Below are 26,798 nucleotides of genomic sequence, written 5' to 3' on the forward strand. Positions count from 1 at the left end.
GGTGTGAACAGGAGTTAGGTTGTCCAGCAAAGGTTCACTTGGAAAAGACAAGAGGCTGGATTTTGGGGTCCGTGCTGACTGGGGCGTACCTGATTCTAATTCTGAAAACTGTAGTGATGGTTAAGGTCTAAAACTGGGGGAAAGGAAGACCTCTAAAGCAGTGATACATTTGGCTATGCTAGCTGTTCCGATTACACTACACAGTAAATTCCACATTGACTTGTAGACATGGAGCATGCAAGTACTGAGAGTAGGACATGGCTTCAGTGTTTGACATGGTGGGTGCTGTCAGGTAACACAGACTTGGTGACGATCATGGGATCACATTAGGGCTGCACAGTATTTTTTTCAGTGATATTTTTTTGCGATACTACAGGATTTTCGTCAACAACTCAACATGGTAAGATATTAACCCCATTCACAAAAAGGGCCCACCCATGGGATCTGAACGTTCAGCTTCAAAAATGACACAGCAATCAGCGTACATGCTACTGATTCATTCAATCAGACTAATTAATCTTTCCACAACATACAGCGCATCCCAAAAATGTAGGAAATGTAGGGACTCACTCTGGATGGACCATTACAGGTAGCTAGAACGTACTTGCGAAAGGGATAATAATGTAAGACTGGAGAGGAGAACCTCTCTCTAGAATTGCTGCTGTGTAATGCTGCAGAACCCATAGAGTTATATTAGTGTAAAGTCCTGTAGTATGACTCTACCGCCTCAGCTCACATGCTGCTCCACCTTCAGATCAAGCTTCTGCAGCTCTCACGCTGTCCAGAAATGCATGAGCTGAGGGGGTACCCAAGGCCTGATTTATATTTTAGACAGTGGGGTGTTTTTTTTTTTATAATTTTCAATGCTACTGATTCATTCAATTGGGATACTAGTTAGTCTTCCCACAACATACAGCGCATCCCACAAATGTAGGAAATGTAGGCACTCACACTGGGTGGACCATTACAGGTGGCCAGAACGTACTTAGGAAAGGAATAATAATGTAATCCTGGAGTAAAATAGATGATATTGGGTAGATTTTTATGTGCACAGTGCAATGCCAATGCTAAATGCTTATTTGTGCAGCCCTAGATCACACACATTATGTAACTGAAATGTGTTGAGAAATAATGATCCAATTTTCAGCAAATTTGGGACGTCTGTATTACTCAAATACACCCCTACAGTGATTTAGTTAGTCTAGTTAAAATAACCACAAAGGTTGGTTTGTAGTCCATGTAAACCACCTACACACCTACACCTCAACCAGCTGTTTCCTCACATACATGCATACTGTGTGTTTGTGGTTCTATCATCTAGACTGTACTCTAATGTTTTGGAGGCAATCATTTCTAACCAGCCTTGGTCTTACCCGGACTTTGGGTGAATGGTGAGAGTAGTCAGTGAGGATGGCTGACTGTAAGTTTACCCTGGGTGAAAGAAGATCAAACCAGCAATAAATGATGATGAGAATGACGGTTATTTGTTTTAATTTGTCTCATTTTGCTTTTGTTTTTTCATAGACTGTGTCATGAATATCGACATAGCAGCCCCTAATGACACTTTCCACAAGAAGGTGTGGTATGGCATGGTACAGCTCCAAATTTATCATCCACCCCTTAACAGGAGCCACTGGAACCAGATCATCTATGTTATTCACTTCCACTGTCACTAGTACCAACATTATGGCTGATCAGTGTATATTTCAGTTCAGCAGTGAAATAGCAGATCTGCTAGATGCAAATAGCAGTTAGCCATGTAGCTAACATAAGCCAAAGGTCACCAGAACCAGGGAAGTTCTAAAACAGTATAAATGCATAATGACATCATTAATAAGACATCTATCTATCAATTAAGGCTCAGTGATTAATCAGATTGTATTTTTAATTAATCAATTCATCTTTTAACGATTATAAAAACAAAATAATCAAGTTAAAACAATTATTGCGCTGCATTTTGATCTTGAGTGATGCTTTTATTTTGGTTAGTGTAAAAATCCAATGGCACCTCACTACTACAGCATGTATTATTTACTTTATGTATTTTTTATTGATCCTTTTCTAAATTTAAATTAGTTTTTAGTTCTTCAAAACAAATTCTGTTCCATAAATGTGTTTCCAAAGAAATTGTATTCTTTTTTTTCAAAGAAATTCTATTCAATTATCATCATATTTTATTTGTAATACTTTTTTTTGCCATAATAGAGAAGCCCTATGATCAGTAAACACACTCATATCTGTTAAAAACAACTGGGCTGAAAGTGTTATTACAAATGTTTTTGCATTGGAATATGAACACAAATATTAAACAAGGGTACAGAGAGTATTGTTTTCAGATTAGTAGCCATACAATGCTATACCATACTGCTCTGTGTAAAAAAAGCTCTATTAGAATGTCTATTTCTGAGGTCGTAAAAATGAAAACACATGGATAGAAGCTATTTTTTTCTAATATTCATGACACATCTACGCAAGACATATGGACATGACTGAATTGAATTGACACACTGGTGGACAAGTTAAAAACAGGCTTTTAGTAGTCTGACAACTGCAGTGCAATAAAAAAACAAGATATTTTAAATTACATAATAATATTCTTACCTATTATAGATATAATCAATAATATCGTCAAGATATTATAGATTATATCTTACAATTGAGCTTTAATTTATTACTGATGGTTGTCAGTCCAAGTAATTTGTTCTAGAGACCATATGTTAATCAATTTCTTAATTAGTAATAATAATCAAGCCTGTTTTTTTAAGCTTGTACCACCAAGTGTAACAACAAAAACACAGGGTTAGCATAAACTAGAAATGTAACACATAGGTACTTATTACAATAACACTGTGGATTTTAATCAAAGCATTAGATTGGACATCCATCCATCATAGCTTTGATTAAAAGTTCTTACTGGTTAAGATGGACAGTCAACAACACAGAAAGCAACACAGAGTTTAATGCACACGACACGTGTTTATCTGTAAAGAATATGAATGAAATGCCTTGAGTATATCTTTGGTTCTGAGTACCTGTTCTGATGATGAAGCTGTGAATACTGGATCGTAATCCAAGACCCTTTCCGAAAAGGGACACAGAGTAGCCAGTCTGTGGAGTGAGGTCAGTGACTGGGTAGGAACGAGCAGAACCGGGGAGCACCTTGGTGAATTTCCTAATACCTCCAGCATCACTACCGTTCCTTCTCACAGTGTGGGAGTCAGTTGGACTACCAAGAACATTTGGTTTCTCTTTACTTTCATCTACATCATCCAGACTCCTGACATCACCTCCATCCATTTTGTGGCCCTCTTCTTCCTTACTGTCCTGCTTAGCCTGCTCTGTTTGTCCATGTCTGCTCAGGCTGATTATGAAGTTTTGAAACATTCCCTTTGGTGAAGCCCATATGATGATAAATCCTTTGGATGTTACATTCTGAACTCCAGCATGATCTATACCATCTTCTGAGGTCTTGTTTGTTGAGAGTGCAACTGTGGAGTGTTGGGTTGCATCTTCTTCTGTTACGAGAGGCAATTTGTAAGGTTGTCTTACACCTTTGTCTTTTGCAAGACCAGGTACAGGGGCTTTTCTTGGACCTTTGTCTGTTACAAGACCAGGTACAGGGGCTTTTCTTGGACCTTTGTCTTTTGCAAGACCAGGTACAGGGGCTTTTCTTGGACCTTTGTCTTTCGCAAGACCAGGTACAGGGGCTTTCTTTGAACCTTTGTCTGTTACAAGACCAGGTACAGGGGCTTTTCTTGGACCTTTGTCTGTTGCAAGACCAGGTACAGGGGCTTTTCTTGGACCTTTGTCTTTTGCAAGACCAGGTACAGGGGCTTTTCTTGAACCTTTGTCTGTTACAAGACCAGGTACAGGGGCTTTTCTTGGACCTTTGTCTGTTGCAAGACCAGGTACAGGGGTTTTCATTGGGTCTTTGTCTGTTACAAGACCAGGTTCTGGTTCTTTTCTTGCAGATTTATCTGTTGCAAGACCAGGTACAGGGGCTTGTATTGGGCCTTTGTCTTTTGCAAGACCAGGTTCTTGTTCTTGTCTTGCAGCTTTATCTGTTGCAAGACCAGGTAAAGGAGCTTTTCTTGGACCTTTGTCTTTTGCAAGACCAGTTAAAGGAGCTTTTCTTGGACCTTTGTCTTTTGCAAGACCAGGTTCAGGGTCTTGTCTTGCACCTTTGTCTGTTACAACACCAGATATAGGGGCTTTTCTTGGTCCTTTGTCTTTTGCAAGAACATGTTCGGGGTCTTTTTTTGTACCTTGATCTGTATCAAGACCAGGTATAGAGGCTTTTCTTGGACCTTTGTCTGTTACAAGACCAGGTTCAGGGTCTTTTTTTGTACCTTGATCTGTATCAAGACCAGGTTCAGGGTCTTTTCTTGTACCTTGATCTGTATCAAGACCAAGTTCAGGGTCCTGTCCTGGACCTTTATCTGTTACAAGACCAGATTTAGGGTCTTTTTCTGCACCATTGTTAGTTACAAGACCAGGTTTAGGGTCTTGACTTGTATGTTTGTCTGTTACCAGACCAAGTCCAGGGTCTTGACTTGCATCTTTGTCGATTGGCCTCGGGTTGGGATGTGAACTGTTTGTAACTCTAGGCAGGTTATGACCACTTGTATCTTCTGACTCTTCAGCAACATCTTGAATTCTATCATCAGCTTTGACTGCAGGCTTGGCTGTTGTGAGAGTGACTGTGTCTTCGCCTCTTGCTTCATGCTTACTGTCCTTTGGACCACTATGAATTTTGGTCGCACTTGGCTTTATTACTCGGTGACGGTTTAGTGGAAGTCTGATGACTGAACCATTCTTCCTTCGAAACATGAATGTTGGTTTGGGATTCAAGCCATTTTGACTGCTGCTGTTGTTTTCCGATGCTGCTTGGTTATGGGGAGCAGTTTGCATAACAGTGCTATTGTCTGTGTCTGGAATGTTTGGCAGGATTGGTCTCAGTGGTGGACTCCTGTAAGGATACCGAGGATGCTTTAGAATAGGCTTGGGCTGGTTTTGGAATGGACCAGTGTTAGATCTAAATGTGGGTGTCTTTTTTATTCCAGGGGCTGATGGACCAGATGATTTTGGTCCAGTTGGAAATCTTCTAATTTGAGGGGGGATCTTAGAAGAGGCTCTAATAGGGTGCATGTTCTTTTGTTTTTCAGGCGGCAACAGAATAGACTGCAAACTAGGGCTGGCTTGAGGGAGTGAGGGTGGTGGTGTAGAATAAGCTGAACTGTGTGGAAGACCTGCCCCAACCTCCTCTTCTTGTGTGCTTACCCTCCTAAAGTTCTCTGAAATTGCCTCTGGTGTATAGCTTGTTGGCCATGAAGTGACAGTCATTGTCCCAGCTTCTTCTTCCCCTTCACCGGCTACCTTTGTCTTCTTCTGTTTCTGCTTGTCCTCCATTGGCTTTTTCTCAATTCGTTTTCCAGTGAGTTCTCCTGAGAGTGTAGCTCTTTCTAGAATGGATGGTGTAGAGCTTTCAGCTGAGCCTAAGAGCAGCTTATGTAAAATGTAATTTCCATTGACGTGACCAACTATGACTGTCATATTTTTTGTCTGTGCTTTTTCACCTGATTTCCCATTAATGTGTATTGTCCTATGTCCAACCAAGACCTTTCGGACACATTTTGTTCCATTGATAAGAGCCGTGATGTTCTTTTCAGTTGTGATCGTTGGCTCCAGTGGCTCTTCACCTGACACTGGGCTTTTCTGAGAAGACACTGGATGGTGCTGTGAGAGAGGACCCTCAATGCTAGTTTTTCCCACAGGGCTTACTGGTTCCACTGCAGAATGACTTTCAACGTTTTGCTCTTTGTGACCAGTCTCTATAGCCGGTGCCATTGTGCTGTCCCTGGTACTGGGATGCTGAAGTCCAGACGGTATACTTGGTGTCTTTCCTTTTGGTCCCTCAGCTGGGTACCTTCTGAAAGGAAGCTTTCTTAATGGATACACACCTATTTTCCCCCCTCTGCTGTCTATCCTTGTGCCATTGTATCGCAGCATCCCATTTGGCCTTCTAATTGTATCTGGTCGACTGCCAGGCTTGCTCTGCCCTGGTTGAGTGGACATGCCTTGACCTGTTTGAATGCTTGACCTGGGTATGCTGATGTTCCTGGGTCTTCCTGGATCCTGAGCTCCCAGAGGCTTCCTCTGTCTTTTTGCACCCAGTGCTTGGTTCTTCAAAAAGAGTGCAGTCCTGTTTAGCTTCGTTTCTGCAGTCTTACCATCGCTGCTGTCATTTCTCAATGCTGCCTGCATGGTCACAGTTTCCATCCCGGGTAATTCCTTGGTGGTAGCTCCTAAAGGCATGAATGAAGTTTACGAGTTCATTGGAATCAAACTAAACAGTATGCCTCTTTCTCTTTGACTCGGTTGGCTACGAGGGAAGCACTGCTGATTGAATTAAGAGGTTAATGCATTAGGAGTTAAAGGAGTTACAGTCAAAGCAGTAATTAAAGACATTTATTATGTGATTATTTAATGATCTACATTCACAACAACCATGTGATATCAGCAGGTCTCCGACACCATTCCTTCCTGGATAGAGGTGAAGAGTGATTAGATCTTAACAATGTGAAAAACAGAGAAAGCAATGAAGATCAGATGCTGCTGGTTAAGGATGGGTCATTTACTGAGACGGAAACAGAATGAGTCATCATTGCCACACCAGAAAAGGAGGAAAAGGGAAAATATTATCAGAAGGAGACTAGCCCTGCTCCTCAGGGGTTCATTTGTGCGGAACCATTTGCCTCGCCTCGTTTGCAGCTCGCTTCCAGCAGCTCTCCCTTTCAGTAATGAGGGTTCTGATTTCAGGCATTAGCACGGTCTTCCCCATGCCAGTTTCAGGAAGTTGTATGTATGACTTCAGTGAAAATGTATGACTGCTTAACAGGGAGGTATCAGGGAGGTATCTTCTCTCTGGACTGGTTGGACAGTCCAGTCCAACCTTGAAAATGAATCATTTTTAAAAGCTATAGCTCACAAAGGACAGTTACAGTTCTGATCTTATTCACGTTCTGCAAGTTTATTAATGTTCTCCTCGTAGTTCCTCCTAATTTATCACCAAATTAAAGCTCAATTAATAATGTTTAAAACCCGTGTGGATAACTCATTAGACATTAATTCTATTAGAAATGAGAAAACTGTATGATTTATGATGAGATTTGTATGAGTGGTAGTCTCATAGATCTTCCCCTTCAGAATGGCTTATAGTGGCAATGATTGGTAGTGATTATGAAAGCAGATCCATTTGTAATCTGTGGAATTAAAAGAAGTTTAGATTTGACCTGGAAACCAGTACAGAGACTCCAGAGTAAAGAACATCCTGTTTGAGGAAAAAAGCTGTTGTTGTGACCAGTAATCAGTAATAATCCTACAGGAACCTGTAAGGTCTGAAATGAGACATTTGCACTGAAGGTTGAAACTCACCAGGAGTTGCCTGTACGGTCGCCGGGAGGCTCCGTGCACCATCTTTCTCTGCAACCAGAGAGATGTCGTACAAACGCCCAGGTTCCAGACCGTCAATTTGGGCAGAGTCTCTCTCAGGTGGCAGCTTCATTTCCTGACTTCCTTTGCCCGATCCATCCGTCTGATTCGGCGAAACGAAGAGGATGTATCTGTCAATCTCTCCCAGAGCTTGATCCCATTGGACGATAACAGATGTTGTGCTTGTCTTCACAACTTCGAGGTCTTTGGGTCCAGAGATCACTGGGGAAGAAAGTTGGTATGTGCAGTTATAGTTGCTGAAAGAAGGGAGTCAGAATCAGAGCCTGAAATAAATATTATTATTCTTATTATTCTTCTTCTTCTTCTTATTGATATTATATGATATATTGATATTATATGATATATTGATATTATATATTGAATAATAATAATAACAACAATTATTTTTTTAATAAAATAAAAAATATAATAATAATCATAATAATAATAATAATAATAATAATAATAATAATTATTATTATTATTATTATTGTTTGTATAGCACCTTTCATACATAAATGCAGCTCAAAGTGATACATAGAGTGCTTCAAAAGACTAAGGGGTAGACAGTGAACCCACAAATAATACATACATAAACCCAATCAAGCGAAGCTGAATATTAAGAGTAAATTAATGTTAATTAATTAAGGTAAAATAATAAAACTGGTTTAAAAAGTTTTGTCTGTTAAATAATATTAATCATTATCATTAAATAAATAAATAATAATAATAATAATAAAATAATAATAATAATAATAATAATAATAATAATACTTGAAATTATTGAAATTATAAAAAATTAATACCACATTGAAAACAAAATGAAAATATAAAGTGTTTTAGCAATAACGTATTTGAATAAGTTTAATCGATTATTAGTAACGTGATAATGGTTCATCACAAGTCCTAAAGTCAGACTTTAATAATTACTTCAATAATGTCTCCTGTTGCCTTTTAAGATTCCGTACTGATGTTGCTTATCTGATCTTATTTGGTGCATAAAGCCAAAACGCTTCATCTCCAATAAGTAAGTTCTTCACTGGCAGTAAAAACATCATAACAGAGCGTATTCTGTTCAACGATGATAAAACACTTGTGAGTGAATTCAGTGATTTTCACAAAGAAAAACTGTATATAGATGAAAGGGTTATAAACAGAAGTATATATACATACAGTAACACTCTTTATAAATAACTAGACATGGTAGACATGGACATTTGTTGTAAGTCTGCAGTAGATTTCAATCACAGGATACTTCTGGGAGATACTTGTGTGTGATAGGTGGTCGAGGTGGTCTAGATGGAGTACCTTGCTCACGGTTCGACACTGTGGTGCACTTCAAACTGCATAAAAATGAGTAAAGACAAAGTCCCTATTTGAACTCACAGGTTTGGAATTCTGTTACGCTCTCGGCTCCAGTCTTGCCATCCTTCTCGCCGACAATGGTCACCATGTACTGCTGCCCGGCCGCCAAGCCAATCTGGGTGTAAGCGGTCAGTCTGCCACTCACTTTGGTCACAACCTTCTGATCGCTCTCTTTCTGCAGAGTGTTGAGAAGATACAGTCAATTCAGGGCAAAAGAATAAAGAACCAAGAGATTCCTGTGACTGCACGCGGGGCAGTAACACGTCCTGACCAGCAGGCGAAGTCTTGAGACAGATCTGTCTTGTGCTGCCCTTCATTCTGAGATGTTTGCTAAACATCTAACAGGCCAACACAACATGAGTCACTGCAGACTTGGACCGCAGAGGATCACGATATCAATATCACACTGAGCAACTATGCTGTTAATCTCACAACACGTGGAAACTGTGTGTGACCATACGGTGGGAGTCAGCCTCATTTTTGGACCTGGCTTAATTGATGACAAGTGTTTTTCTAATTAACTGTGCAAGATGATATACTGGGCCCGAGACATGCAGCGGAGCTCCACGTCAAGTAAGAGATGAATCTAAACAGATACAGAAATGGAGTGGAAAAGACCACGTAATGGTGCTTCAGCTCTCTCTAGGTCTGAACCTGCCTTCCATACGAGACTCATAAGAGACAACTCCATGAACTAGAGCCGGAGATCTGGGCGGCTTTTAGCTAGAAGGGCTGGACTGTCCCCATAATGGACAGAGGTGGGACTGAGAGGGGGAGGATAACTTCATTAGAAGAAGATAAAGATGGAAGAGATGGAAGTGTATGAGATGTTAGAAGAAGGATCCCAGGTCAGCCTGATGGAGGGCAATCACTTAGGAGAACGTAGGAGATTCGGTGTCAGTAGTGTGGTATAATAAATGGGTAGAAAGGAAGACCATCCCGCCAACAGAAGACCAACAGAAATTGATTGAACAAAGTTTATGGCAAATTTTGTGGGTCTTATTTTTTCAAATCTGTTAAATTGTGTCTGAAATTTGCGTTTTAAGGAGCATTCGTCCTTAAATATTGTGCAAACTTTAACATATCAATGCTGTCAACTTTCCAAAAACCTGGCAACTTTACAAGAGAAGGAAACCTCTTCTTAACTTTCAATGAAAGGTAATATAAAAAGATTTTATTTCAGGTCATTTTGGAGCATTTCTATTGGTCCAATATAAATATGTTGCAAAGAATATGAGATAGAAATGTAGAAAAGGCTAGATTGGACGACAGTGGATCTTCAGACGTGATGATCTTTCCTCTAAACTATTTATGATACTTGTATTTGGCCACGGATCCACCACTGACACTGAATCTCCTACGTTCAAGTGGTTGCATTCCATGAAGCTGAGGTAGGATTAGCGTGGCATAGCATCTTTCAGAGAGAGTAAAATCAGGTTGAAACATTTTATACGTTGTAAAACCCACTTCAGTATTGTTAAAAGCCACGTACATTTCACTGCTCCAAGCTGGGGTTGTTCTCCAGCTCTTGCTCTGTTTTTGAAAACGTTTTTTCCATAAATGCAACAAGGCCCAGGTGAGAGCCCTGAGGCACCTCGTTGTTCATCAGGAGACAGCAATCGTTCACTTTCTCTCCATCTTCTCTTACATTCTGCTCTCATTCTCTCTCTCTTTTCTTCTTACACTGTCCATCTTCTAGTATCCCCTTCGTTTTGCCTGCATGTCCCAGCTGCTGGCCTATGAGGTCATTTCTCTGGCTGGCGTGATGTTTTTGACGATGTTTACGCCTCCCCTAGCAACAAGCATCCCACATCTGTATCTCTTCCGTTCTCCACAAATATCCCTGTATTTCTCTCCCCCTTCTTGTTATCCTCTCTCCCTCATTATGACTGTCACATTCCCATTCCTCTCATAGGCCTTTGTTCGCTACACACTCTGTCCCCTGTGTCCTCTGTCCTCTTCCTCTCCTGCTTTATCAAAGTCTTCATCAGTTTCACACTTCACCCGTCACGTTTTGGGTGGGGAGTAAAACGTGCCTCTTCTGTTTTATTATTCCATGTCTTGGTGACTCCCTTCTCTCTTGCTAAAAGTATCTGCTGTCCTGGACAGTGATCCCATTCCCGAATGTCCCTGCAGTGCAGTAACGTCTCTGGCTCTGGCTCTCTCTGCCTCTCTACTGTGTGACCCTTTCCTTTTCCCAGATTTACACCTCCGCAGCAATACAGTCCTGTTTGGACCTGATTGTGCTCATCACTGTACAACAGTAAACTGTCCTGATTACTGAAAATGTACAGCACTGTGCAAAAGATTTAGCCCCCTGTGTAAAATCTGCTGATCTGGTCAGTAAGTCTTTATTTGTCTCCTCAGTAAATAACACTAATAATATCACTCCTACAGAAAGTGGTGGTGGAGGTTCTCCATCACTGTGTTCATCATTAGAACATCTCCAAAGTTCTCCTCTCTCATGGAGTCTAGTATTATTTAGAGTTCTCCTCAGATCAACACCTGGTTTGGTGGTAAATCAGGGCTTAATGATGGTAAATCAGGTGAGCTGCTGCTGCTGCTGCTGATGGAGTTGAACACATCCTCCACGCTGTGCTGGCTGGACTGGGGGGCGTCCAGGAGAACCCTGGAGGAACCGAGCTCTGTTCTTCAGACTAGCTCACCGACAAGATCTCACTACTTTCTTTCTTCAGAATGAGAAGCTCTTGTTTCTCCTTTTTACTGGATTCATGTTCAGCTGCTTTATCTGTTCTGATGAGATCTAGAGCTTCTACTGTAAAACTCTCACTGCTGAGAGACGGGGGGTAGAGTGATGGCATTAGGGGACTAAAACCTCTGCACAGTGCTGGAGCATGGATTCAGCAAGACTGCAAAAGCTTAAATGTCATCTAAAGGAAAATGATTTCCATCTAGTTATCATATTTCTTGGAAACAACATTCCATAAGACCCTTCTTTTCGTGTGCAGAATAAGGGGCAATGGAACATCACCATTTCCATCCAGACTGGCCCATGGGGAATCAAAGCCAAGCTTTGTGTGAGGATCCAGAACCGGCTCTGCCCTTACCATCTACAGTCATACACAAAAGTTTGGGCGCCTCTAGTTAAACTCAGTGTATATTTGATGATGTGAGTACAAATAAAACAAATACTGTTGTATGAACAAAGTTTTTGGCACATTTTGAAGGTTCTGTTTTTTTAAATCTGTTAAATGAAATATTAGATATTTAGTCAATAATTGAAATTGTGTCTAAAATGTGCAGAATTTTTATTTTAAGAGGATTTGTTTAATTAAATCCATTTAAATCAGGATGTAATTTTACAGCTTTACAGGAGAAAGAAAAATCTTCTTAACTTTTTATTGGACGTCAATGCAAAAATAATAATAATTTATTATAGTTGATCCATTCCTCATGAGATTCTGATACAATAAGAAGAATTACAGCCAGATTTACATTGTTGAGAAAAGTTAAAAATGAATGGAGCAAAAATAGAGATAGAAGGTTTTTGCATGTGAGTGACAATATGAATACATTCTGATAAAAAACACATCTGAGGAGCTTCGGACAAAATTATAAGAAGTTAATACATCCACCAGTCTGCCATAACATTAGTACCACCACCTTAATACTGAGTAGGTCCCACTTGTGCCACCACAACCAAACTGACCAGTCAAGGCATGGACTCCACAAAACCTCTGAAGGTGTCCTGAAGGTAGTATCTGGCACCAATACACTGGCAAATGAGCATCAATGAGCCTTAGGTGCCCATGACCCTGTCACTTTTTCACCTTTTTGGTAGGTACTGGATGACCACTGCATACCAGGAGGAACACCCCACAAGCCCTGCCTGATGTTCTGGAGATGTTCTGATGACCCAGTCATGTCTAGAACATCACAGTTTGGTTCTTCTTGTCCATTTTTCCAGCTTTTAACACCAACATCACCTTCAAGAACTGATCACTGTTCACCTGCTGACTATTATGTAGATCCCACCTCTTGACCAATGCCCTTGGAGCCAGATCATCAGTGTTATTCACCTCACCTGAGGTACTAATGTTATGGCTGATCAGTGTATATTGTATAATACAGTTTAAAAAGTATTTGTATTGGATTGTACCAAGCAAGCAAGACTTTCCTCTTTCCTTTTAGGTCATCCTTGCAGATTCTTTGGCTCCCTCGTATCAGTTTGGCTCCCACTGTTGCACATCTTTTAGGTCACTCAAGATAAGATCATCTGTTGGTCTCATTTCACAAAGGTAAATGTAAAAATGTGGGCTGGCTGGTCTTGAGAATTTCTTTAGGCAACCACTACCTATGATCACTTTGTCCCTCATGTCCAGTAAGACAGAGTCATCCAGCATGGCCTGTCGCTCTGATATCCTGAGAGACAGCCTGAAGTTTGGCTGTAATCTAGGAGGAAGCTTGGGAAGCAGTTCGGATTTGTTTTGAGCATCGGAAACACCGTCGCATGCGGAGATAAGAGTTTCAGCATGTGGGGTCAATGCGGCGATCACTGTACCGCCACGGCCAGATCGCCCTGCCTCCGATCGGATCCAGGCCCGTTTGTCACTCTAGCACTTACATCATCTCACTGGGCTGCAGATTGAGAACACATGTTTGCTGAAGGATTACTGTACATGAAAAAGGGAATAGCAATTAGCAGGAACTGCCTGTAAATGCACAGCTTAGGCAGAGACTTAGATAAGACTCAGACACTAATCTGCTGCATGTGTATTAGATTGGATCATCTGTCTGATGTGAATTCATGCCCATCAGATATGAGAAATCTAATACCAAATCCCTGATGTTGCTGAAATCTGGAATGACTTTCTCTGTAGTTTGAATTGTCTTCTGCACTGAGCACCATTGAATGTGCAAGGATTCGTGGAAAAGTGGTCCGTAAAGAACAGGAAGACTACTTGGCTAACCAGCACTGGCTGGGTGGGCAGCAAAAAACCCAGCCAGTTTAAATCAGTAGGATTTATTAGTCCTCCAAGCCACATGATGTCACTGTTTCTGAATAAAGCAGAGCTGTAATAAACCCCCCCCCCCCCTCTTAATGATGAGGCTCACAACATCTTCTTCTTAAACAATGGAGGCTTTGATATATATGCATTATAGGTCCAAATGTTTGTGGACATCCCTTCTAATGAATGCATTCAGCTACTTTAGGTTGCACCCATTGCTGACACTGATGTGCAAATGCACACACACAGCTTGTCTAGTCTATGTAAAGAAGAAGAACTGCCACTAGAATAGGATTCTCTGGAGCAGATCAACATGATGAACCTATTGGCACCATGCTGCCTAATAATGCCAGGTGTGGGCTATGGAGGGGTATAAAGCCCCCCAGCATTGAGGAGCTGTGGAGCAGTGGAGGAACTGTGTTCTCTGGAATGATGGTGATGGAGCTCCATCCAGTACTTTTAGAATGGGATGAGTTGGGGATGATGAGAATGATGAGGTGAGGTGGTGATCATCCAACATTCTGACCTCACTAACACTCTTGTTGCTGAATGCAATCAAATCCTCACAGCAATGCAATTCAAAGTCTGTTAGAAAGCCTTCTGCCTTTGGCAGTAGAGACCATCACTTCAACAAAACCAGCATGAACTCTTTAATACCCTTGATTTCAGAAGAAACAATGAAGGAGCAAGTGTCCCAATACTTTTGTCCAAATAGAGTGTACACACTGAGTCATAATTAGACACAGTAGACATGCAGCTGGGGAACGTTCATACCATTATCTGTGAATGGCTTTAATATGGCTGCAATTCGATATCCAGTCATAACTAAAACAAATTCCAGGATAAACGGAGCTCATGGTGTTTTCCTTTTCAATTACTGGGAAAATCCTTAAGTCTGGATCCTTGATTCCGTGGGCTTAACTGAAAACAGTTGTGCAATCCCTTGACCTGCAGGTTTATTGTTCAGTTATTAATCCTAATGCAGAAACTATTGTGAATTATTTGATTAGCATATCTTGTGGAGTCCCACAGGGTTATGATTTAGGGCCTATAAAATTGATGCTAATTAATAAGAAAATTCCACACAAAAGTGAGAAACTGAAGTGTGGGCTTACATAGGGTTCAGAGTGAGATAAGAGACCACTTAATTTATCAAACAAATCATCATAAAAGCTGAGTTCTGCTGAATCTGCAGACTATGAAGGGCATAAAGTCCCAACAGCAGTGTGAAAGACTAGTGGAGAGCCGGCCGAGACATGAGAGCTGTGATTGGCCGTCGAGGTTATTATTTCACCGTAGTGATTTCTGAATGCTCTCAATATGCAGATATTAGCACTGTGATTAAATCTGAATAATAACTTCTTTACTTTATAATAATTATTATAATCAATTATTCGCATTATTTCATTTCAGTCATTTCTACAGATAAATAAATAAATAAATAAATAAATAAATAAATAAATAAATAGTAAATATTGTTATTTGGAGTTTAGGGGAAATGTTGCCCATGGTTTATGAAATACAATGTAAATGTTCATTTCCTTAAACACACTGCCCATAAATAATAAAACCAGAGAGACTGATGATGTATGTGGGATCTTCCTTTTTTCCGGAGCTGTGTACATATATTATATATTATGTATTATATTTTACTATTTCGGTTTATGGTGAAATATTTCATTTTATACCCCGTCTGCTTTAACCAGAGCTGGTTTTACAGAGGTGTCAGGCGTCTAATTCCAGTCATCATTACACAGGAAGGAGTGAGATTTCCTCTGCAATCTCTTTGACAATTTTTCTGCATATTTGGAGATTTACAGGTTCCATAACCCCTCATAACGTGCTCCTATAGCCCGCTGAGGAGTCGTTCTCGCCGAGGCTCGTTTCTCACAGTTTGAGGAGCTATAAAGGGCGAGCAGAATTAATGCTGGAGATGAGAGGACTGCGGTGGTGCTGTAAACAGGAGCCGGGAGACGTTGTCACTTTGCGACACTTTGTGTACACTGCCAGTAAGCATTACATGCCTGCTTTTACTGTTCCTCAAATTTACAGTCAGAACCAATTTGTGTGCTTGTTGGAGCATTAAATAATCTGTGTAGGTATAAGCCAAACAGATGTGCTGTGAATTTGCAGCGCTGGTCTCCTCGTTGTGATATTTGGACATGTTGAGCATATGAATGACGTACTGGTTTCATTAAATGCTCATTAAACTTGATTTGTTCAAGGCTATTGGACGGGTAGTGTGGTGTACACATCACCAGTCAAAAGCTTGGACACACCTAATTGAATGTTGGTTGGTTAGAGTCTTAAGGCCACTGCACACCAAAAGCTATATACATGCAAAATGTAACATTACAAAAAAAATAATAATAATAATAAAAAAATACATGTATAATTAAAATATAATATATAATGATATATATTTAATTGGCAAGACATCTTGCCAATCCCTTTTTTTATTTGTTGAAAGGCTCTAGTGGTTGGGGCACCCCAGGATCCATCATCTTGGTCATTGCAATAATTCATTAATTCCCTGAAATGTTGTGACCATACACACACACTTACACACACACACACACACACACACACACACACACACACACATAATATTATTATATTTAATAATTACATTATATATATACAGTTAATTAATTATATATATTTAATCTATGGGACAAATGAGCAGAATGGTTACAAGTTCAGACTAAATATCATATTCTCCTTCTTAAATAGGCAACTGACAGTAAGCAGACCTCCTCATTTTCCACAGTGGACCAGCATGTGGATCCTACATGTTCTAAAGCCCATTCCATGTTCTTTTATGGTTCATTATGTGAGGAGGTTGTTAATTTCTTAACCTTTGGTTTGAAAATAATTTAAGAAATAGTTATGGATTATTTATTACATATCATTTCAGGGAATTAATCAATTAAAACATGCTCATTTTAGACTGTAAAAATACTATTAGAATTTTAAGAGCTTTCACAGGTGACATGACCTCACTTGACCAGTTAATTATGTCCATATACCAGTATAGGATGGATCCTGGGGTGTCCCAACCACTTGACCCTTTCAACAAATGATAAAAAGGGATTGGCAAGTTGCATGGCGCTAATGAAGACAATAAATTGCATAATGAAGACAACTTGACGATCCTTTTTTTTCATTGGTAGAAAGGCTCTAGTGGTTGGGACACCCCAGGATCCATCATGGTCGTTGGCAGCTGACATAATTAACTGGTCAAGTGAGGTCATGTCACCTGTGAAAGCTCTTAAAAATTGAATAGTATTTTACAGTCTAAAATTAGCATGTTTTAATTTATTAATTCTGAAATAATATGTAATAAATAATCAGTAACAGTTTATGAAATTATTTCCAAACCAAAAGTAAAGAAATGAACATCCTCCTCCACAACACCGTGCTTTCAGGCACTGCCGAGTGCTCGGCAGGTGTGCTCCTTTTCAAGCCCTTTGAAACCGAATTCCAAGAGGTTCCTCATGAAACTGCTTGAGAGAACGCCAAGAGTGTGGAAAGCTCCATCAGGACAACAGGGGGCGGCTGAAGAACCTCTTCTGAATAAGATTGCTCTTCATCTCGTCTTTGGTCTTTTCTTTATTCCTTGTGTGATGTGATGTCATCACTGTCCAGACAGCCATGCATTCAGAACCCCCATGTAAATAATAGGTAACCCTGCAGATGTACTGTTACATGCCTGGTGGTCCCATCAGAAACTGCAGTGCACATTGTCTGCAGAAGCTGCAAAGCTTGGAGCCAAACTCAGAACTTTCCATCGATGTGATCAAAGCATTTAGTGATGAGTGCCATACATGCTCCACGGGTCACTAATAAAGCCTGGATTTATGCACGCAGAGTCTGAGGTTAGATCTGTGCTCATGTTTGAGTAAGACTGGATTTACATGCTTTGCTGCTTTTCAGCTTTTTTAATTATTATTTTTGTTTTATTTTATTATTAAATTATTATTTCAGCAATTTTATTTTAAGCTTGATTTTGGATTCCTTATTTGATCTTAGTTTTCCTTCTATTTAAAGGTTATTATTACCTTGCTTTTTGGCCTATCCCTTTGGACTTTCTGCCTGTGTCTTGGTTCTTTGGATTAATACCTATTGCCTGTTATCATTTTGATTGGCTGATTTATAAATTAATTTTAAGATTTCTTAGAAATATTTAAATTAAATAAAATTTCATTTCATTCAGATTGGATTTTTGGTTTATTCATTTTAATATATTATATGTTATATATTATATGTATGTTAATTGAATATTATTTATATTTTCTCTTTCATTTTCTGTTTATTGTAAATATTTGGCTACATTGAAAATGAGGTTCACTTTCCATGTAATTCAGAGTGAAAATAAAGGTCAACTTATTGATTGATTGATTGATTGATCTGTACCTGCTTGATTTGGTTTGGGAATACCTAGCATTTTTGGTGTTACATATATTTTGCAGTGGCGACCTGCTGCTATACAATCAGTGCCACCGCTGCTTCAGAATTTCATGCAATTATAAAAGGACTTTTAATTAGAGCAGATTAGAGAGATGTTATGATGCCCAGCCCAGTCTTCCTACCTCTACACACCTGACAGTCGGGATGGAGAAATAAGGACTGGGAGAGGAGAGAAAGGTAGATTAAGGTTAAGTTAGACGCTCTGCACCATGTCCAAATAATCAAAGCCATGGTTTATAATGGAGGCAGGACACACAGGCACTTCATGACTCACTTTTCAATTCCTCAGTGCGCCGCAACATGCCCGCAGCATTCTGACAGCGCTACGTTAAATTAAAGCCATATAGAGACACACAAAGCCACAGTAGATCACATGAGAGTGGAAATTTACACCGAGGAAGGCAGTCAGTCTTTTAGTAAACAAACAAAGGCTTAGGCCCAGTTACCTCAGCTAGCGTTACTGTCCTCGCCCTGTACAGCTCGCATCGTTCAGCCAGTTTGTGAACAGGTAGTAAACTAGTAAACTGATAGCAAGCATCAGATAAGTGATGCTGAACACTTGATGCTTAATTTGATTAATTTATGATAGCAGAGTGTCACAATATTGTATATAATAATGTATTTCATCTACCTGGAGGAGTGTTGGGCTCCTACCACTGCTGCAAAAACAAATCCTAGAGGATCCTGACATCACTGTCCAGAAGGCTGTGAATTAGGAACCCCCATGTAAATAGATAATCCTATTTGGGTGGTCCCATCAGAAACTGCAGTGCACATACTACCTCACTGGACTCAATATTTATTGCACAGTGCATAATTTGCACACTACCCCCAATTATGTATTATTCTCTGTCTGCACTTGTACTGTGTTGCGCTTGTGTTCTGTATGCACTGTGTTTATGTTGCATCATGGTCCTGGAGGAGTTGTTTCGTTTCACTGTGTACTCTGTATGTAGCTGAAATGACAATAAAACCCACTTGACTTGACTTGACATTGTCTGCAGAAGCTGCAAATCCTGCAGCCAAACTCAGAGCTTGATGAAAGCCTTTAGTGATGAGTGCTATACATGCTCCACAGGTCACTAATAAAGCCTGCATTGCGGGCCTATACCACCACTGCTGAAAAAAAAGAACGTCCCAGAGGAAGCACTGAGCATGTTTTCTTTATCGGGTTGCAGTGAGTTAACATTTTCACCACTAAATAGGTTTATGTGCCCAAATAAAAATGCCCTTTATTGGGCCTAAGCTTCCAGAAGGTTCTGTTTCTTGGGTTGGCATAACGACCGTGAGTCAGCAGCTCCACCGCCGGACAAAAACAACAACAGCGACAGCAGCCCGAACAACTGAGCACAACAAATGTTTGAGGGAAAGCTCTTCTGAAGACAGGACAGCAATGAGCCTCAAAAAAGCCTCATGTTTGTCTGGAGGCCCTCTGCACATCTGCTCACTCGTCAGACAGGAATTATTCATTTCACTTCGGTTCGCCCCGTCTCGGAGGCACGTGTCGTAAAACTGGTGCCGTTACACCGAGGAGCCCCTGCTGGGATCCCATCTGTGCTGAGCAGCTGGGCTACAGTAAGATATGGTTCGTGGGGAATCAAAAGGAGTAATTGTCGCGATCGCAGTGTTTTGATAAAGAATTAATATTAATATTTTACCATTATTTGGCCAAATAGTTCACAGCAGATTTGCCAGTGTTGATGTAATGCTCACAGTGTCGCTTAACACCGGCAGATCTGCTGAGGATGAAGCCTGCAGGAATCCTCTGACAGCAGGATCAACTCCAGGGTCCTTCATGCTCCCTGTATGTTTTAGCTCTACAAACCCAGTCCAAACACTGAGACCTGAGCTTTTAAATGCATTAAACCATAATTCAGACTTCAGGTTTTTATTGTGGTCCATTTTTTGATGATGGATTTTCTGTTTGATGTCAGGTTGAAATGAATAAACCACCCTCTACAATAACTTTCTACATTAACTTCATAAATTCTGCATCCATTCATGTAGTTTTGGCATTGGACTGTTACAGTCAGCCAGGTACAGCCTGTAGAGGATGGCTAATCGTGTGGTTTCCTGAACGTTCATGTGGCAGAAAAGTGGTAAACCACCAAGAGCAAAAAACATGCTTTGTGATTGTGTATGTGAGTGTGTAAGTGTGTGTTTGTGTATATGTGTATATGTGTGTGTGTGTGTTGTGGTGAAATGAAGTGAGTAAATGTGAAACTGAATACCGGATCATCAGACTTGGTGTAGAAAGCTGAGTAACAGGTGGATTACCTTACTGGTGAAGGTGATGTGGTAAGTGTCATACTGCACAGTAGGTGGCGTCCAGAACAGAGTGACAGAAGACTCAGTGATGTTCCTTGTACTGAGACGAGCAACACCGGTCAGAGCTGCAGAGATTGAGAAAGAGGAAACCCCGGTCAGCTTCATCTGCTGGTCAGTTCACTAAGGCTAGATTTCCTGAATTCCAACTATTCCCACACTAGGGTGTAATCCTGGGGTTTGCCTGCTGTTTAACTTGCTCTTCTCCGTTAATGGACTCGACATAAAGCTGAAAACTTGTAGTTTTTTGCCACAAACTGACATTTTGAGTAAGATAATGTATTGAATTGTAGGATTTATATTACTGACCTGTTCTGAGCGGAGTGGAAAGAATTAGGCCTGGAGGGATATTTTCAAATTTGATAAATGAGCCAGCAACTTTTCACCTGGCCAGAATATTGAGAAGTCGTACTGTTTCACAGCCCAGTATGACTGAATTTAAAGTGTCTGGCAGAGATTTTAACCTTTTAATAAATGGTGTCTGGCTTCCTTGACAGAGCTGAAGTGTATTTCTGGACTGAATAGAATTCTGAAAAGAGATCCCCCATTGAAAGTACAAGGCTAGGCATAATCACTGTATGGGAAACCAGGCTTACTCTCATAGCTACATATAACTTGCATAGACTAGACCCTTCAATAATAAATGTAGCTAGGACTGAGAGGTATGACTGAGTTAAAGGGAGGTGACAGGGTGGTAGAGGCTTGTGAAGACGTCATTGTGAACAAATGAACAAGGAAGAAATGGAAATTGTAGAATTATTTGATTGTTTTTCCTAGTAAAATTAAAGTTTCAGACATCAGAATTGAATTTTGAGCTCCCAACTACTAGTGAGCGCACTTGCCAGGTTGGGAAAGGTAATCATTTATAAGCATACAATGGCTTTTATTTAAAATATAAAAATAACAAGTTTTGACAACATGCTAGAAAAAGGAAGTACGTAAAAAAAACAGCAAAAAAATTGTTTGCTTGCTTCCCGAAAGATAAAAAAAAAATCATCTCAAATCTGCCACAAGATGGCACTGTGCACAGGCACATTAGCCATGATGAAAGTGCTTTTCTAGGATGGACAAATGCAAATCAGTGGACTGGTTTTGTGGTTTTGTAATTTTGTCGTTTTTTACAGGTTACAGGGGAAGCTTGTCTAATTTTCATTTGTTAAAAAATTCTGAAATGTAATACGTAGATTTTAGTAAAAGATAGAATTGAGCAAGTAAAATGCTTACTGTGACATTTATACACACAATTATTGCTAATTAAATAACAAGCCTGTATTTCAGGGCTACATAACCTCAGTCCTGGAAGACTGGTCTCCACTGGCTCTCTAGGACTGGAGTTCTCCCCCCCTGCTGTGGTTCAAAGAGTTACCTCAAAGGTTCTAGGCGACTGACCTGTTGCACAGTCGGGACCCGTGAACCCGTCCTCGCACTCGCTGCAGTCTGGCCCCGTGAATCCACGCCGACACACACACCTGCCCTTCACACACCGGCCACGGTTGCTGCAGTTGTTGGGACAGGTTTTGGTGGAGCAGTCCTGTCCGGTGAATCCCACATCACACACACACTTGCCGTTCACACACCTGCCTTTGTTGCTGCAGTTGTTGGGGCAGGATCTTTCGGAACAGTCGGGGCCGGTAAACCCGTCCTCACACACACACTGACCGTCTACACACTGGCCTTGGTCACTGCAGTCGTTGGGGCAGGATTTGGTGGAACAGTCCGGACCGGTAAACCCAGGATCACACACACACTGTCCGTTCACACACCTGCCTTTATTGTTGCAGTTCCCTGGGCAGGTCTTCTCAGAACAATCTGGACCGGTGAATCCTGCATCGCACACACACTGTCCGTTCACACACCTGCCTTTGTTGTTGCAGTTTCCTGGGCAGGTCCTCTCGGAACAGTCCGGACCAGTGTATCCCACCTCGCACACACACTTCCCGTTCACACACCTGCCCTTATTATTACAGTTTCCTGGGCAGGACCTTTCAGAACAATCTGGACCAGCAAATCCGGATTCACACACACACTGTCCGTTCACACACCTGCCTCTGTTGTTGCAGTTCCCAGGGCAGGACCTTTCAGAACAATCTGGACCAGCAAATCCGGATTCACACACACACTTCCCGTTCACACACCTGCCTCTGTTGCTACAGTTTTTAGGACATGACCGAGCTGAGCAGTCCGGACCGGTGAAACCGGAATCGCATACGCACTTCCCGTTCACACACCTCCCACGGTTGCTGCAGTTTTTGGGACAAGCTTTCGAGGAGCAGTCCGGACCGGTGAAGCCGGAATCGCATACGCACTTCCCGTTCACACACCGTCCTTTTTTGTTGCAGTTGCCGGGACATGCGGCCTGGGAGCAGTCCGGACCAGTGAAGCCAGGGTCGCACACACACTGTCCGTTCACACACTTTCCCTTGTTGTTGCAGTTGCCTGGGCAATTGGACTCGCTACAGTCCAGTCCACTGAATCCTGGAAAACAAACACACTTTCCGTCCACGCACCGGCCCTGGTCACTGCAGTCGTCTGGACACTCATCTGTTGGTGGGCGAACAGTGGTGCATCCTGCTCCTGGGAGGAGAAAACAAACAAGAATAACCAGAACCAGAACAGAACTGACTCAGCCTATCCTTCACATCCTGCTTCCCGTCATGGCCACACCAGGCTGTCACTTTGCTGTTTTTTGGGGAGGAGCAATTATAGACAGTCCTAATGAGATGTAGTTTATAACTATAGAGGGTATACATTGACGTCAGGTTCCTGCTGGAACACACCCCCTTTAGTCAGACTGAGAGGCAAGCAAGTAAAATTCAGCTGGATTTGACAGCGATCCGGCCAAATTACTGAAGAACTGATGGTCCATGATGTGGACAGTGATGTGTAGCCAGGACGTGTCCAGCTAACTAAGGCTCAAATCACACCTGTTTAGAGGATAAGCCTCATATCTGAGAGCACATCTGTCGAGTGAGCGGTCTTAGTAGACCAGCTTGTCCAGGTTTCCTAGCTATCCCCTCTTACTTGAGCTTAGCATGTTGCTAAACTTGCTGTTCCCTATTATCCCCATCAAACATTATCCCAACCTGTTTTCAGAATATGACCCCACCACCAGAATATAAGCTTCCACACGTTTCAGTGCCAGGATTGCAGTCGTTTCTGTAAATTGCAGCAGTCCACCAGCTTCCCTTCTCTCCAGTAGAAGGAAGCTCTGAATTCCAGCTGAATTTGTTTGTACAGTCAGTCGCACAACAGCTCTCTCCGTTTTTTGAGTGTTAGCAGCATTACACTGAACACTAATGTTGCCAATCAGACAGCCTTTTTGCCACTCAGTGGTCATGGTGCAGTGACTCCCGCCTCCCGTGACATCACGTGCAATCAATATGTCCTCTATATGTGGACATATTGATTATTATTTTTTGAGGTTTATGATCAGTGCTTCACAATGGTAAAGATAAACTGTGGACCTTGTGGGTGACCTGAGGACTAGTTTAGGAGTCACTTACCTAGATGGGTTAAATGAAATTGCTAACTGTGGTTTTATCTTGACATCATCAATTTATTGCAGCTATATAACACAGGCTTTTATTATATACATTTGTAGTTTATTATTATATTTGCTGTATCACAATGTACATTTTGGAAGACTGTGTTATCAATGCTGTTTTTACTAGTTAGCATAAATAAAGCTCATGCTAATGTAACCGATGCTGGTTTAATTAATCCCTTTGCTTCAGTGGTCTAGCTATGAGCTATCATTAGTTTGCCTGCTGCCTGTCTGACTTTCTTTCAAATCTTTATAAATGTCCATCACTTAAATTAAACACATTAAATAAACAAGCTTTTGGAAAGCTCCAGACCTGCTGCTGTTAGAGCTGCAAAGGGGGAAAACTCCATGTTAATGCCTATGGGTTTAGAATGGGATGTCATAAAAGCTCCTGTAGGTGGAATGTGTAGGTGTCCCAATACCTTTGTCATTTAGTGCATTAGCATCACCTTACGATGGCAACCCTTCTAAAACTTTCGTATCTGCTGTACTTATGAGGTTAAAGCTAAGGGTGCGACCTGAGTTAGAGGGTTCGACTGACATCAACGCACATGCTGCCAGAGTCATAATGTGATCATGGCTTGGCTCCGCTGATGAGTGTTGGACTGGTGGTGAGGTCGTTTTAAAGGAATAACTTTGGGGAAGAATCAAATATACTTGACCTCCACCCCCAGCCCAGTGTAGCAGATGAGCCAAGACAAGCCAAGGGTTCTGGAGTTTGCTTCTGTAGTTCTACTCTGGAGCTATAAGGCTAATAGAGACAGAATTGTATTTTAAGGTCATCAAAGTACTAAAACATGCTAAAAGTACTAAAAGTATGAAGTCACCATGACTCACCATTACCAGCTTAAAAAAACAACTAAAATATAATTATTTAGATTGGCATTATAAAAAGGACTAGTTTAGACATATTTTATACATAATAATATACATTTTTATTCATAGCTATCTCTTCCTATCTATTTTATTTTTAAATGTTTTTCTATTTAACATTTTTTCTATTTAATTTTTTATATTATTTTTTATTATGTGTAACTATTATTATAATTACTACTATTATTATTAGTAGTAGTAGTACTAGTATTTCCCTACATTTTTATTCAATTTTCCTTTCATTTATGTTCGTTTTTCTTTCTTTCTGAGATATAAATATATATATATTTTTTAACATTACTGCAATTGTTAGTAATGGATGTTTATATCCCACCAGATAGCATCATGGAAACTGCAACTGGATGCACCTGCCTCAAACCATGTTGACTTAAATCAGCATTATGCTAGCATTGATATGTCTTGCTCCTGAGCTCCCCCTACAGTCAGGAAGCATAATTTACCACTTCTAAAGGTTCCGACCCGGAGTGGGAATGACGGAGACGCCGCTCCTCCTGTTTCGGTAAGTGGAGCATCAGCATGATCCTGAAGCTGCTATGTAGTAATAATGCTAAGTAGTTTTTCTTTATATTAGCAGCTTCAGAGTCATGTTGCTGCTCCACTGACTGTAATCCGGAGAACAGCGTCTCTATCATTGCTACTCCAGGTTGGAACGCTAAAGTGGGCGGGGCAACACTCTCCAGAACTGTCAGTGTAACGCTGAGTTATATTAGTGTAAAATCCTGTAGTATTACTTTACTGCCTCAGCTCACATGCTGCTCTACCTTCAGATCAAGCTTCTGCAGCTCTCAGCTTGTCCAGGAAAGTATGTGTAAAGTGTGTCTTTTGCTCAGCAGATCAAAGTGTCCACTTCTTGACTGTAGGAGGAGCTCAGGAGCAAGAAATACCCATTCTCACATAACCAATCACTGTCTGGCATTTCCCTGGTACCTTTGATCTGCTGGGAGGTGCAGCAGCCCCCCTCCGGCCCACCACATTTCTCCCTCAGCTCAGACACCTCCCTCTCCAGTCTCTCGAGGCGTGCCCGAAGTGCGGCGAAATCCGCCTCGCAGCCGCTGCAGCCCGACCCAGAGCCTGGCACCAGACGGATCCGGTGAGTCAGAATCAAAGGAGCTCCCGGCTCCAGCTCCACCTCCTTCCCTCTAGCTTCGCTGGGGTCGCAGGGCTCACTGCCCTGGAGGCACGGCTCAGAAACAACAACCTTGATTGGCTGGGGTTTTGTGTTCCTGGAAATGCGCTGAGACATGGAGAGAAGAGCGGCATCCTGGGTCAGGAAGGCGGGGCTTGGTAGGAGGAAGAGAATGAGGTGGAAGAAGAAGGGCACTGTCATTTTGATTGGCTGCCTCCAGTAGACTCTAGTAGGCAGCAGGTTTGTCCATAAAGGTTTAATCTCAACTGACGATTCCTCAGCTGCTCCTCAGTCAGATGTTTGGTCTTTGGTCTTGGTCTTGGTCAGAAGGTCCACCAACTGAGCTCTCTCTCCTTCTAAAGCCACATTATAACCTAAAAAAGAAACAGCATGGTAATATTTGGGCAAACTGGACTCTCGGGATTCGATACTGGTCTTAATCAACCAATTGAGCTGAAAGCCAATGGAAATAGGCCACAAGCGTGGTCAGAATCCTATACTCTTACAGTATAGGATTGATCCTAATCGCCACCTCGTTTGTGCTGAGATACCCCTTGACTGCTACTGGTCCTAATCACCACCTGCTTTGTTTTGAGACCTCCTCCAGACTGAG

General features: G+C 41.2%; 1 protein-coding gene across 1 annotated transcript in view; it reads right to left on the reverse strand.

The window, feature by feature from the left end:
• LOC140549744 (tenascin-like) overlaps positions 1-26,386 on the reverse strand; it is a 38,243-nt gene extending 11,857 nt beyond the window's left edge. Inside the window, exons 1-5 of the mRNA XM_072673490.1 lie at positions 25,987-26,386; positions 22,011-23,195; positions 20,574-20,689; positions 8,878-9,031; positions 7,435-7,713 (exon numbers count right to left, since the gene is read on the reverse strand). Coding sequence (XP_072529591.1) covers positions 7,435-7,713; positions 8,878-9,031; positions 20,574-20,689; positions 22,011-23,195; positions 25,987-26,386 — 2,134 coding nt within the window. The remainder of the gene's footprint in view (positions 1-7,434; positions 7,714-8,877; positions 9,032-20,573; positions 20,690-22,010; positions 23,196-25,986) is intronic.
• Positions 26,387-26,798: the final 412 nt, after the last annotated feature.

This window comes from Salminus brasiliensis, chromosome 2, assembly GCF_030463535.1.
Source record: "Salminus brasiliensis chromosome 2, fSalBra1.hap2, whole genome shotgun sequence".
Taxonomy (NCBI): domain Eukaryota; kingdom Metazoa; phylum Chordata; class Actinopteri; order Characiformes; family Bryconidae; genus Salminus; species Salminus brasiliensis.